The 15518-nt window shown below is 41.1% G+C and overlaps 1 protein-coding gene across 2 annotated transcripts in view; it reads right to left on the bottom strand.

Annotated features, from left to right (window-relative positions):
• The window catches only part of LOC139106288 (uncharacterized), an 87646-nt gene that overhangs the window by 27406 nt on the left and 44722 nt on the right, over positions 1–15518 (bottom strand). For both annotated transcript variants that reach the window (XM_070662914.1, XM_070662913.1), the window contains exon 3: positions 3728–3852. In XM_070662914.1, coding sequence (XP_070519015.1) covers positions 3728–3852 — 125 coding nt within the window. The remainder of the gene's footprint in view (positions 1–3727; positions 3853–15518) is intronic.

Consider the following 15518-nt stretch of genomic DNA (forward strand, 5'->3'; position numbering starts at 1 on the left):
TAGGTAACTCGCGTGATTTATTCACTCGAGATAGAATTCGAAGAAATAAAAAACGAAAGTTCTAAATTATTGCCGGTGTAATATTCGTGGGGGAATTAATAATTGCTTGTAAATAGAATGCGTTTATCTCGTGACTTGAATTTTTTATCGAATTAGGTCCCCCGCTACTATTTGCCAACTAAAAGCGCACGGCGAGAGTCGAATCGACTGAAATAATTAAAAGCTGCCACGCGTCGATCATTCTAATAATTAATTTGTAACAAGATATATAGCGTCATTTATTTTACATCGTATTAAACATTATTTATGGTGACAGATCGGCTTGTTTTAGGCACTAACGTCGGCGCGATCACGTTTCTGTAATAATTTCTTGCAGGCATGTTCTTGATGTTAATTTCGTTACCGTGATGCTAATGAAAGACACTCGATTCTCGAAAGAGAAGCTAATGTATAGTCGGAATATTACGTTGCAACGAGACGAAGTCAGTCAATTAGCTCGCAATTAACGAAAGACTCATGTGTGACATTTGGCGCGTTAATTATTGGGTCTGTCTTTGTCAACAATCATTTTCACGAGATTAAATTTTAATTAATTTCAACTTTCATGCTTTACAAAATGTCGGGCGATTGTAATTAACTGTGCTTTCGTGAGTGTTGTAACGTGCGAGTGTGATAAAAAAAAAGTTAGAGACATCGTACAATGACGGAACAACCTTATACGATCTCACATATTTTTTATAGCGTTATATATTTATTAATTTATTTAACAATATGATACGTTATATAAATTTCATTATTTGTATATAAAACTGCTCATTTATTTTTTAATAAAATCTTACAAAATCAAATTTTAAAAATTAAAAAAAAGTTTTATTTGCGAGTTTATAAAATAAAAAATTGTTTTTTTTTTTACCTACATAACTACTTTATGAAATATTTGTGCCGACTACAAAACTCAATATGTAAAATAGAATTTTTTTTAATGAAATGTTGATTATTATGCGTACTGTAATAACTAGGATATATTTGTATAGCACAGTTCAATGTAGATTCCAACGTTATTTGTAAATTTAGCTGCGCACGATATCAGAATGACAAATTAACTTTCTTTTTTTTTATACAGCAAGGTAATGAGTCTGTGAATAAATATTGCATCGGATATATTATACACACAGTACATGTTTTTCCGATATTGTTTCTTAATTCAATACATGCATGCAAATCGAAAAGAGATAATATCAGAAAAATATACCGTCCCAAGCTTTACAAGAAAAAAAAAAATAAAATAAAAGAAAAAAAAAAAGAAACCAAATAAAAAGTTGTATGGCATTTTTACTCTTTTTCTCGACGACGATCGATGCGCACGTCTAACAAACGAACGTAATTATCTACCAGCGATGACAATTAGCCGCCAGCAGAAGAAGCTTTCCTTGCTATCGATTTCCGAGTAGACGCGCTCGGAATAATAAGTACCCAAAGTGAATACTAGTACAATACCGTTCAGACAGAAGTTACGTGGCACAGTTGTAGTATTTTTCCGTCGTACCTGTGCTAACGAAAGTACACGTGTAATCGAAAATGGTGGTGAAAAGGCGGTGCCGATAAGTTACGGTAAGTCGGAATTTGAATCTCCGAATTCCGCGTGATTTGCGAAATTATGGATCTTGTGAGCGGGTAGAAACGCAAGCCTCGTTCAGATCATGTTCGTATCCACGATTGTAGTAACTCGTAACGCACTTGGGCGGTATAACAAAGATCTGCATAAGCGTGTTTGCGCGAGAGATTATTTTAAAGCACTCAGAACAATTCCCGCGACGTCACGTCAGAAATGACTTTCCAGCAAAAAGTTGGCGGTGCGGCAAAGCTGATGCATTCGTTTTCGCACAACGCGTAACAGATTTCGCAACGAGTTTCATTTTAATCCCAAATTATCTCTGGTTCCTTAGTTCCACCGATTCACGATTCTATATAATTAATCTCCAGATTACGTACTGTTGGAATATCGCAAGCGTTTTGGCTTGGTGAACGTAATTAATGACGTTCTGACGTGGCGAAAGAAAGGATCGCAAGAAAATGTTTGTTATATTCGGAAAGATTGTTTTCCGCTCGACTTTCTCGGAAGAAGGTAGCTTGGCCCGCGTGACGTCACTTTACCCTCGCATATGCAACGCTATCCGTCATCGATATCGACGACAAAACCGCGGGTGGTTTTTATTAAAATGTCGAGCCCCCTTCTCTTCTCTTTCGTGCCGCTAAAGAAATCAATTCGACTCCGCCACGATATTACCCTCTTTCAACCCTCCCCTCCCCCGCGATACCTACGTTATTCCTGGTCGAATTTCGATTTCGTTTGAATCATGCGATATCGATTCACCTGCCGGATGAGAAAAAGGAAGAACGGTCGCGGAAGTGGGCGCAAATGGGGAGGGAGGTTGGGGTGAAATATACCGGAGCCCAGGGCCGATGTTCTGAAAGGGTTGGAAATGGGAAGGCGTCGCGTTCCTTGGCGACGCGTTTAGATCGCTGCGCGTCCCGATTTCAGCCCGTAATCCGCAAGATTCCCTCCCCCGTAACCGCGAGAGCAGATAGATCATTTCCACCCCCTTTGCCGCGCGACCGTGTGCATTTCGCCGTGAATAGAGACATCACCCCCCGAGAATTGAGTTGTCGGGAAAGCGAGGGCGAGCCGCGAGCTGCCAGATACGCTCGTTTCCTGCATAATGGATTATTACAGAACTCGTAAAAATATTTAGCACGTACAAAACGGACCCAGGGACGTGGCCCTCGCGACATAGGCTTAATTAGAAATTAATAAATTCACCAGCCATAGTATAACTTCGTACGTAAAAATTCGTATTTCTCCAAACGTTAATGATTTCTAACTGAACGACTCTCGTCTTTATTCTGTTAATGAAAAGGTAAAGGGGGATAATAAAAAAAAAGGTGAAACGGTGGAGTTTTCCTGGATACTTATTTCGAGAAGTAAAATAGCTTGTTCTCCGGTCACGCGGGACTGATTGACCTGCCTGTGTATCGGGTTTTATACACTTTCGCCGGCAAGGGACCAAGAATGGCCGTCGATCACCTCGGAGATCGCGCGATTCGTGTGATATAAGCGGCACGTGCACCTTATCACGTGGATTTCAACAATGGCGGATTCCTTTCCCAGGGCGGACAATGCACACGGATCGGGGAGTCCGCCCGTCTTCGCTCGGCCGTTTCTACGACACGATGGAGCGCAAAGAATGACGGAGAGTAAAAGAGCTTTTCTCTCGAACTGACTTGTACCGGCGGTGAATTCTAACGGGCAAGATTTAAGAACTGTCCGAATATTCATTGCCATTTCGTTTGATCATTTTTTCTTTTCGTTTTTTTTTTTTTTCTATTAAAAATTAATTAATAATATAATTTCTTGGCGCTATTCTTATATGTATAAAAAATTAGCGATATGCTTTTAGATAGTTTTATATTTGGACAGATTGTTTTTATAATTTCTTATATTTTTAAATTAATCAAATTCCTTTGACGATTTATTTCATAAAATTTTTTTAAAGATTACTTTTTAACTCGTTTAATAACTATCATTATTAAGATTAATTAAGAAAATCTACAGAATAGCAATTGTATAAGTAAATACCAAGGAACTTCGGACAGCATTACGTGGAGAAGACTTGACTCGGAACTCAAAGATAAATACATGGTTAAGGAAGTTCGATGACGTATTTACCGCTTAGTAGGAAAAGTCCGCAGGCTACGAGAGTCCTGTGATCAGAATTACAATGGCCGATCAGAGCCGACACCGTCGCAGCGAAGATCAGGACTGCAGCGATTACTTGAAAGGGCGCGGAGATCCTGAAACAAAGAAGGCAGGTTTTGAATAGCCGTCAAAGAGAAAATATCCCTCATCGGTCATCCGTATACAGAGCGTTGTGCATTTCTAAATCGTGCAGCTATCTTCAAATGTCCGTTCGCGTTGCATTTCCCCAAAGGAAGAGTAAACGATAACGGCAATAGCTATATCTATCGTTAATGCCGCAACCCCGCTTACGGAGATCGATATCAATTTATAGTAGCCTTATTAAATCGCTGAGGTGTGACTTTACGTCTTACTACTTTTATTTCACGTAAGCCGAACTACGAGCAGATATCGTAAACGCCGGAATAGTCGATCGGCGAGACTTTTACGAGCGCTCGGAACAACAAAAACAATATTTATCATGCATAACGCGATTTATCCGTCGTAGCTTCCCTCCACTTGAGATTCCGCGCACAAAGTCGACCTTTCCAGGCAGACTTTTTAATTTACCGGATACTTTCATTGACGTTGGATCAACATACTTCATTAATCATCTCTTTCAAATTAAAAATGGATCGAGAAGAGAAGCACGTCCAGCTCGAGCCGAGGAACAGTCGCGCCTGTAACTCGAATTTATTCCGCAAAAAGGAGGAAAAAGCCCCAAGGGAGCCGCGGGGAATATCGAGTGCACTTTCCGCGCTGGAAATTCAACGAAGACGGCGTCGACAACTCCGCGAAACGTTTCGCGACATCCCTGTCGCACTCCACCCTTAACCCTTCCCTCCCGCCTTTACATCCCCCAACGCGGTTGCAGGCTGCGCGCCCCGCGGAGGAGCGTGAGTCGCTACATCGCGAGGGATTGTCGCTTGCAGGTGGAGGGCGACCACCGCGAGGGACGAGTTTCGAAGCGGCGCTATAATACATGTATTCGTAGCTATCGGGGTAAATGGGGCATACCGGGTAACGGCGCGCAGCAGCCCGCCTATCGACCTGCTCCGACATTTAAGTCTCGATCCCGCGGCAATTTCACGGCGCGGCTCCCGCCGGCTGCGGCGGGAGCTCTTGTTTCCACTCCGAGCATCTGAATATCGATGATCGCGGCATTCGCGCGTGATCGGCATATTGAACCGTCAAAAATTATACGTATAACTAGAAAAAATTGTTAATCCGAAGGCTTCAAGCAAAAAAAAAAAAAAAAAAAACTACAGAAAAAAAAGAAGAAAAAAAGTATAAAGCTCTGAACACTTGTGGAATAATAATCGGAGATTTACCGAAATTAAATGGCTGTTATTTAATTTTATAATTTTAATTTTATAATTCGACAGCAGCTAAAAATGAATTAAATATTGGAAAAGTTTGTTAATTTTATTACCACACGTAGAAAAAAATTACGCTCGCAAATAAATTTATAAGAGTAAAAATTGTAAAGAATTGACTACGTATAACTATTATTGTTCTCAATTTTCATACAAAAATAATCAGTTGTTTAATGTCGACTGATATTATATGAAAGACGAATTTTAGTGAAATAATTAATTCGTCGCGACTGGGCCCGTTGTAATAATGTTCCATTTAGTTTCGCCGTAAATAAATCACTTTGCGCGAAACCGGGCGACCGCCGGACGGCTGTCGGAGCAGTTTGACGAAATTAAGCTCACTTTTGGCGCCTCTGGAACTCAAGGTTCCAGAGCGTAAAGCTCGAAACTCTCACGGCTCGCACGCCACAATGCAATCGCGCGTCGTCTCGCAGTTCCGTCGTCGTGCGGTAATACCGTAGAATCGAATTATGCGGCGTCGGTCGCCGCGGGAGATGGGAATTAATAGTTTCGGTCGGCGAGGAGAAAAGCTACGCGTCGACGCGGCGATGAGGGAATAGGGACGCCCGGCGTTGTTCACCAGTGGGACCGGGGTATGGATATTGGGCAGTGGGCTGGCGGACTTGCCTGGCAATAAATCAGAACCGTTCCGCGGTAATATACTGCTCGGTCAGCCTGTTTAACCGTAATAAAGCGCATTGCTCCCAAAGCGACTGGAAATCGAGAAGTCTCGCAAGACATGGCCCTTCGATGCCTCGGCGAACGTTCGCAACGTCATGCGCTACTGGCATTTATCTCGCAAGTTGAAATCTTGAAAGAAGTACAGCTACCCTCTCGAGTACTCTGATAGAAAGAACTAAGCTACAACTGCTTTTGATAAGGATCGAAATTTTGGGAAGCCTTCGGTGTCTTTAACTTCAAAAAAGAACAACGTTTTAAAATTGAAAATAACGTGTTTATAAAATAATATGAAATTATTTTCGAAATGTTGCGCGAAATTGTAAAACGATAATATCAACGAAAAGTTAAAGCTGTCGATGCTGCTTGGACTCTTGATTTATGAATTCCGACGCGTCGGGTAGTTTTGTACACGGCAGTTAAAATTCGTTGAGGGCGCAGTTAAAACGCGATTAAGCTCACTTGAAGGTACGTGAGAAAAAATCGCCGGGGCTCTGCGAGATCGCAGAACTTCGCCGCGTTGCCTCGAGGACGAAAGCAGACGAAAGCTCGGACGAAAGTTTCTTTCCGAGCGGGCGACAAATATCGTTTCCACCTCGATTCGATAGCAATCGAGGGAAAACAAACGCTCGCTCGAGGGGCTGAGGATGGATTATCCCGGCGATACCTCTGAGATCCTTTTTTCGCGTCTCTGTCGACCCTCACGGGCTTAAGCTAACTTTTTTATATGCCATTCCTCGATCAAACATTAAAATTTCTTTCTTATTTAAACACTTTGGCGAGTGCCCAGACTTCTCGATTTTTACGTGCCTGACTTCGAATTCCGATTCTTAATACCCTAATGCTTTTATTACGACAGCGAGCTTCGTTTTATATCTAAGACTTTACGTGCGTTACATTAATTATTTTCGCAGTTTAATATATAAATTATATAGAAAGCCAGAATTGAACGTATCTTTTAACCGCGTCATAAAAAAAATAATTTAACGTTTTATTTAAAAAAAAAATTAAACCTTTACTTCTCTAAAGCACCTTCGAATAATTAACGACCCTTTCGAAATCGTAAAATTTTTAAACGGGTCAATTATTTACATAGTACAAAATAAATTATTCAAAATACGAGTCAAATACACGGTAGCAATACCTACTTTAAACATGTATCAGCTTAGATAATGTACGTGATTTCAGTTTGCGGAATAAAAAAAAATTATATATTTTAATTCTAATTAATTTAATTGAATAGGCCAATAAACTTTTCATCTATTACTTAACCTGATTATTAAATCGTTGTACGAACATACGCATATCAAAATAGTATTGTCAAACATATACTTATCGTTTCTTGACGGGCAATACACGTGCGCCTACGTGCCACGTGCGGTCTTCACGAGGGGGCCAAAGAAAACGCTCGTCTAGCAGAAGAAAGACATCGCGGCGATAGGAACACGTTACATCATCGACCGCAAATATCCGGACGTTTGCTCGGGACCAATTCGGGCAATTTGACAGAGCGGCCAGTCGGCGATACGGCGCCATTGCCCGGTCTCGGAGTGCCTATCCCGGTGCGTAATGCCGCATAACCGTTCTGCATTATATACGGACGTGGGATCGGTATGCGAGGGCAACCCTCCGCACCCAAGTGCCCGAGCCCCACGCCCGGCGGCGCGCGCGCTCAATCCACCCTTGAACGGGAGGGAAGGACGTAGGGACGGCATGTATTTCGCGGGGTGAATAGCCGACGCGGTATGTTTCTGGCTCGACGCCAGGCCGGGGTAACTATCAGCGCTACCACATTAATAGAGTTTTATTGTTATTTACGGCAAAAGGCGCCCACTTCCACCCCCTCGCGCGCGCATCCCCCTACGCACGGCCCCGCGTCGCTAATAATAATCCGCGTCCGCGAATTAATCGCCGCGTTCGATTTATTTTATTACGCGTTACTTTAAACGCCACTCGTTGCGTTCCCGCTGTTCGTACATTCGGTCCGCCCGAGTATCGGCGCGCTCAATTATCGTGTAAATCGCGCGCTGATTGTAATTCGCGCGATAACACCGTTTTCCCCTGGCGAGAGGGCATTATCACGCGATCGGTCGCTTCTTTCGTTAATTCTCCCGAGCGTTTATCACCGCGATACGCGATGTGCGTAAGTTCAAAATGCCTTGCGTTCTTTTTTTTTTTCCATTAAAAAGATTAATAATTAAAGGATATTGAATTTAATAATCTTTAAAAATAAAAAAAAACATGGTCTTATTTATATCGGAAACAAAAGAAGAATTTTTCCCGATTATTTAATGTATTGGATATCCGAGGTTTATCGACTTGCGCGGGAAATAAAGAAACGGTATTGTGATGCATTAATAAATCGATAATTTAATAATTGCTATTCATTCTTCATAAAAAAAAAAAGTAAAAAGCAGTAAAGCGTGCAATTTCCGGAACGGAGAAACATCTCCGTTTTTATTCCTTTAATTTTTGCAGTCGACGTGCAAGCGCGCGGCGTTCAAATCGGAATCGAATTAGGAAACTTTTACTTTGGAAAAACAAATCCTTGCGAAAACGAGCTCGTGATTGCAAAATGTAGAATACCTCGGGTGAATGGTGTATTTTTACAAGTTCGAGTTATCGGCCGCCGTAATTCGCCGGCAAACTTGATCAATTCGCTCGCGTCACGTTCGCGCTAATGCGCCACCAGCTTGCAAACATCTTACGCCTCGGAGTGAAATTTCAGAGGACGACGGACGCGCCGCGCTGTCACGCGAGCGTCGTAGCGTCGGATTTCGCGAAAGTGCCACTTCGCCTCCTGGTGTCGCGTCGCATCGCGTTGCATCTTCCCCGAATTATTGACCCCCACGACTCGCGATGCCACCAGGCTTTTTTCTCGAAGAACGCTCTCACGGAGACCATCTCACGTTTAAAGCCTCGTTTCAGTCGGGCGGAATGCGGGATAAAATATTTTCCCCGGCACACTGTTGTGTAACGTCTTTGTCGCGCAAATTACAATTAATTGTATGTCAATTGCATTTTTAAATTCAAATAACTTTAGTAAGAAAAACTTTGTCAACACTGAAATATTATTACATGTTACTATTTTTCGTTTTCTTTTTTTTCCTTAGATATTATTTTAAAATAATATTAGAATAAGTGGTACAAAGAGTACTTATTGTAAATCTTCTGAAAGAATTAATCGATAATTATTTTACATTTTATTTGGAACTAAATTATTACGTAGAAATTAATCTTGCAGACAAAAAGTTCGTAAGTTGTCTTTTTAATCCGGCAATTATTTCTCGTCGTTTGTCATTTAAATTCTGTAACTCGTGCGACATCCGAATTCGCGTTAATCTCCTCAAATAGTAAACGCAGCGTAGCGATCCCGCCGACTGACTGATTAAGGTAAATACGCGCTTTGATCACGGTGTCTTTCGTCGCAGATCGCAAGAAGCCAATTTAGCAGACTCTCGTCACAATAAATAATTGCGATGCGTCAAAGTAACGATTTTAGTACGCCGAGCTCGTTAACGCGCGGATTATGGCCGCGCTTTGAAGCGTCCTGGCGCGCTTTTCCTGCAGAAGATAGAGAACGCTTCTAATTAAACTAAGTCTTTGATCCCCGAAAGCCCGAAGAAGCCGTGGCGAACGTCGAGTCGTCGTCTCCGCTGTTATTAATTTGGATAAAATTCCGACTGTTCCGCACGCTCGTCGTCGCGTATACACCCGACGGCGCGATACTTCGCGGGTGCGAATTGCCAATCTCTACCAAAATATCGGCGCTGGAAGTGCGAAATCCCTACAGGCTTCCCTTCAACCTGTTCAGCATAAGGAAATCGAAACGGTACCTTATCCGGATACGTATATCCGGGTACGACGCACGCGTTTCAAGCGCAAGGCCATAAAAATTTGTTTCTTCGTTCAATTTCTAGCCTCTTCCCCCTTTTTCCCCATCCTCGCTTTTACCGTTCTGCAACTCGTGTCTGAATTTAAAATTTTACCCTTAATCCCGTACCATGTAAAATATGATACGTAAAAAAATTATACAGAGTTCTGTCGATATAGATCGTTTAAAGTGAGCAATGCTCCGCCGGCACATTTTCCTTGCATCTCTTTAAATGAGATGAATATCAGGATCATTAAGGCTCGCGCGAATGAAAGAGGCGAGAGGGGAGAAGGTTGTACCGTTTGACATAACGAAAAACGAGTATCGCAAAGGGCATCTAAAGGCACGTCGGGAAACAGGGGGACCCGGTTACTATACGAAGATAAATGTTCGTATTCGAAGTAGTTACAACGGGCGCGTTTAATTTAAGCGGCTAAAGACGTCACGTATTTGATAAACGAGAATTCCAAACGTTCGGCTGGCGCCATGTAATTCATTCGTGAATTTTGCCCTTACTCGTACGTCGATCATGCCAGTTTTGCACACGCGATTGCTCGACGTGATCTCACGCGGGAGAAAAGCAAGAAGAAACAAAGATATCTAACCAGACAGCGAAAGTTCGATACATTAATTTCATTTTCAATCACGTTGCATTACAAATAAAAAAAAAAATTAAAATTTTTCCATTATTTGTGAGATCGTTACTTTATGATAAGCGAAGCTGCATCGCAAAACGTAATTTTCCTGATGAAAATTTTACGATCTCAATACATGCCTTACAGTGTACAGTAACACGATATTTCTTTCCTGAAGTTTAAAGTACAATAATTTATTTAAATGATTTTTAAGAATATTTGATGTAGAACGTTAAGAAGTTTTTAGAAAATAAGCTTTTAATTAAAGAAAAATCAATTTAAAATTTTAATCAATAACATTTTAATCAATAATATAACTTGATAATTAATCGAACAGTGTCGACAGTGCTCATAACGTTTTAGCTTTACCTAGCCGCAATTTTCATGGATTTTTCTCTATTTTTCTCTTTTTTTTTTAACGAGCGGAACGCGGAACACGAGCAGACGCGCCCCCAATGTTTCCGCTTCCGACGCGAACGTGTGCTAGTCGAGCGAGTTACGTCGACGGGAGACAATGAAGGGCCAGTAACAATAGGAACGTAGAAAAGGGCGGCAAGATGGCTACCGTGGTGTCCAGAGGGGTAGTGGAGGGAAAGGGATATAGAGAGAGAGAGAGAGAGAGAGGGGGGAGGGAGACAAAGAGAAAGAGAGAATTAGAGAGAACGCGCAATTCTTCGGTGTGAGACGGTTGCGAAAAGAGGACGTCGCGGGATGCAGAATGAGACAAATGATGAGTCCTGGGCGTAAGGGGGTGTGAGGGGATACCACCATTTAACATGTAGCTGAATAGCCATCTGGAAGAATGGCGAATGGTTCTTCCCCGAGAACTCTCCGCTGTCTCTTCCTCTCCCCCTCGGCTTTCCCGCCTCGCGGGAATTCATCCGTCGCGGCGCTTCAACGCCTTGATCACTGAATTACTTTCGACCGAAAAAGAGACGAGTCGGAACGCCATTATCGCGGCAGAAAATTTCTGGGGAAAAGGCACCCTTCGAAACTCATGTATTAAATCATATCAAGATAAAAGAAAAGTCTACTAAGTGATAGAGATTGAAAAGAAGAATTTTTTAAGATGATTACTGCATAAATACATAATTTTTATGATTATACAGCGGTTAGTTTAATATATTAGCGCTTAAAAATTAGACGGGACGTAATTATAATTCTTTTATCATTTACTGTAACAGATTTGTAAAAGAAAACTATTATTTAAGATCAAACTAAATAGTTTTTTAATCAAATAAGAAACTATTTTTCAAATCTGTTTGAGATAATATACGGACGATAATTAAATTATTCGGTTTTCTCGTTCTCATTTTTGTTTCCCTATCTCAAATAAAATTTTAATATCTGCAGAAATGCTTCTCAGTTTCCAACTGAATTAAACGTTCTTGACTCATAAGGCAGCCTTTGTTTATGTTGTCAAACTACCGTTGCTCCCTCCGATCTATTTCCTCCGCAATATTCTTTGTCACGTTCCTCTCGCGTTCTTCTTTTTCCGCAGCCGACTAACTCTTTATCTTCTCAACGGGAGTTTATTCTTGCGCTGAACGCAGAGTAAAGTGAATGAAAGGCACGGGCTGGTGAAACGACAAAATGGATAGAAGCCACGAAATTTCAAGACTCCATTCTGCAATCCCTTTGTCGTATCGCGAGCCCCGCGTTGTTTAATTATTCCTGATAGCCGTTTTTATCCCAACTTACGGTAAGATTTGGTGCAATAGAAGATTCAGAATCCAAAAAAATAAAACTGATATAGCACAATAAAACAACGTCATATTTTAAAACAAAGTCTGCATTTATAGAAGAAAACATTGGTTAAAAAAAATTCTTTTTTAATTAACAAATACGTTGTTTTATTTTTTTATATTTTATTTGTATAAAATCTATTTTTTAATAATCCATCAAGAGTGCTCGTTTCTAACAAACGGGTTTAACAAACTTTTTGCAACTTGAATAATAGAAAAGGGATTGAATAATAAATAATTAAAAGAATTTTAATATTTTAAATTGTGATTTAACTTCTACTTGGTAGAAATCTATAGTTGATTTGAAATATAGATAAGAGAAAAGAAAATTAATGATTGCAAGAAATATGAGGTCGTGATACCAAAGCATTAAAACTTTCCGAGTGCTCTCTTATAAAATCGCGTTTTTCATTTTTATGTACCTTTTCTTCTGAACCAATTTTTATAATTCCCTTTTTTTACGTGAGAATAAATGTACTACTTCGATCAATTTTACAAAGTTATAATTGAAGAAAGTTACGAACAATCATAGAAAAAAAAAAAAAAAACTGATTATTTTTTTCCCACTATAATTGAAATTAATAAAGAACTTTTTTTTTAAATCATAGAAAATAATAGCCGGTTATATTAATATTGAATAATATGAAGAAGAGATTATAAATGCAAATGTTCTGCCACGATTCTGTTTTTAAGCGCTGCATCTACAATGTTAAATAAATAAACGGCAATTGGAACGTCAGATTTCTGTTCGCGCTATTTCGTCATTTTTACGAATAAAATAAATTAACAGAATAGGTGTTTCATCGCGATGTTTTCGCAAAGAGACGACATACAAAAGAGGAGAGAATGCCGGCCGTGCGAGATGAAGGGATTTGGTTTCGACGTATTTTGCCTGTAATCCGAGCTATACCCTCCGGCTCGAGATCTCGTCTTCTCAGCTTTCCGGGAACGGCAGCTTGGACCCGAGGAGAAAGTAAGAAACGGGGGAGTTTTCCCGGACGAGGAGGTTATATCCTTATACTTCTTCCCACCCGAAGGTGATCCTGGCCGAAGGATAAAGGACGATTTTCGGGCACAAAGATTGGAAATCGCCCTTTTCGCCCGTTATTTCTCGAGCTGAATGCCGGCCGCGAAGTGGCGCGACGTTTTTCTCCCAGAGGGTTATTTCGAAACTCTCGAAAAACCCAAGATTTTTAGAACTTCATAGATTTCCGGGAGGCGGTTAAAGCTTATCGAACCCCCTAGATCCCGCAGGCTTATCGAATCATCAGATTTCCGCGCGATTCACGTCTAGCTTCTTTTTTCTTAAATATACAGGAATTTTTTTTTCTTATTTTTTGCCTGAGAGTATTCGAGTTCATTGAATCGTGATCCCGCACGAGATAGAGTCTCCCCGTTGTCTTCGGAAAGACCGCCGAGTCGTCATCCTCGGAATATGTAAAATGGCTTTTGAGAGTTTGTGATGAATTACAGGCGGATCCGCAGCCGACTTCGTGTCACGGGGAAAACTAATTTACGATCGGAAACCTTAACCCAGCGAGGTTTACATTATAATAACCTGACACACGATCGGAGACGTTATATTCACGCGACTTTATAAACTCCTCGAACGCAAAAACGATTTATTTTCTCTCCAGAGAAAACATTTTTAAGACAGAGAGACCTTTAAAGTTGAAAAGTCCATAATTTAAAAATTGTCGACTTTAATTAGCTCGCGAAATTAAATATCTCGATGTTCTAAAATTTAACAAATCTAATAACACAGGTTCGCGAAAAAAAGAACTCTGTGCGGGCGATTTTAGTTACATAATTACAGACGCGAGCGATATACGAGCGGAAGTTTACCGTGAATATATGACTAGCGGCGGTCTCGGTAGCGTACGAGGTTCGCGCGCGCGATACACGGGCCCGCAGACGGCCGGTTCCACAAAAGTCGAGGTAGGGATAGCCCAAAGGTAGGTCAGTTGCTGTGCTAGTGACCTACTCTCCGCGTTGTCCCCTTCACTCCACCACAGCCGCGACCGACCACGCAGTTAACGCCGTACGGACTTACAACAAACTTCTTCGTGGCGCACGTGCTTGCGCGCGCGGTGCTAAGCCATCGCGCTGCACAAGACGGTTTGACGCAGAGCGGGTCTTGACACGCGCCGAATAATCGCCACGCGGAGAATACGTACAAACATATTTTTATAATATATTAATATATTTAATTAAGAGAAACTTTGTTTCATATGAGGCTCGAGAGAAAATACCGATGGCGAGTGTCTTAAGTGCGAAAGAAGATGCAGCCTTCTTGCGAGCGGATTTGTTGACTTTTTTGTTAAAAGGCAATTTTATTCGATAAATTGTACGAGATTTCTTAACTTTATTACTGAATGTTGGTGTAACTGAATATAGAGAAATAAAATGCAAAAAATGATACTAATAGCCGATGAATCGGAGATCGATAAAATAAGCCGCAGCTTATTTTTCTTCTCCCCATTCTGTCCGGTAAATTATACGGCGTTATTTTCGGGATAAGTTCGATAAAACCCGCACGGGTTCGCGGCGTGAAAAACGGCCTGGAGGGGAAAGAAAAAAAATTGTAAAAAATATAGGTCGTGTGCGCGCGAAACGATAGCCCGCAGGATTCGAACCGAAATCCCTGATAAATTGTCTAAGGACGCGGCAGAACGGTGGAAAAAAAAACAAGGGATAGGAGAGGTGGAGGAAGCGCTGCCCTACGCATCTCTACATTTTGCAGGTTGCGACATTTTCTTTTGGTCGCCGCCGCCTCTCGATAGATTCCCGATCTTTTCTCACGATTCGATAAGGTTTGGAGCGTGCCGGCGGTGTCGGCGAAAATGAGAGCCCTAAAGCTCGAACGGCGTCGTTGCGACTCCCCGATAAATTTCTGAAAATCTTATCTCGCTCGTTCGTAAATCGTCTGAAGTAGATGACGAAGTAAGCGCTGAAGTAAAATATGATATTTCCGATCAGAGGTTTGCTAAGTCGAAGACCGCAAAAAAAGTAACATTTCTCATCAATAATCTCTTTTATATCGGCTTTAAGATTATCCGAATATTTCTTCGATTCGTAAATTAAAAATACAGTAGCTGATAAAAATATATAAAAAAAAGGGGAATAAAAAAGTTATAGTTTAAATTGCATTTTAAACTTTTCTCCGTTGAAGATGTTCCGATAGGAGAGATCGTGTTTTGTGAAACTAAAAATACGCATGCTGATGCGACTTATAATATAGCTCGATGCATATCGCACTGAAACGTTTGACTGCATCGCCGATTTCAGGAACGAGGCAAGCTCCTCGGCTACATTGTATTACCTATGTGGACTGATTTTATCATCAGATGAAACGCTGACAATTTCGAGTCGCGTCACCTGTTGCACCAAAACGACATGCTTTCTCGAGTGCATTATTAGAATCGCAGCCGCGCCTATCTCACGAATCTTCGACCGATCGCTGACTTTCAAGAA

Source organism: Cardiocondyla obscurior, linkage group LG10 (genome assembly GCF_019399895.1).
Source record: "Cardiocondyla obscurior isolate alpha-2009 linkage group LG10, Cobs3.1, whole genome shotgun sequence".
Lineage (NCBI taxonomy): Eukaryota > Metazoa > Arthropoda > Insecta > Hymenoptera > Formicidae > Cardiocondyla > Cardiocondyla obscurior.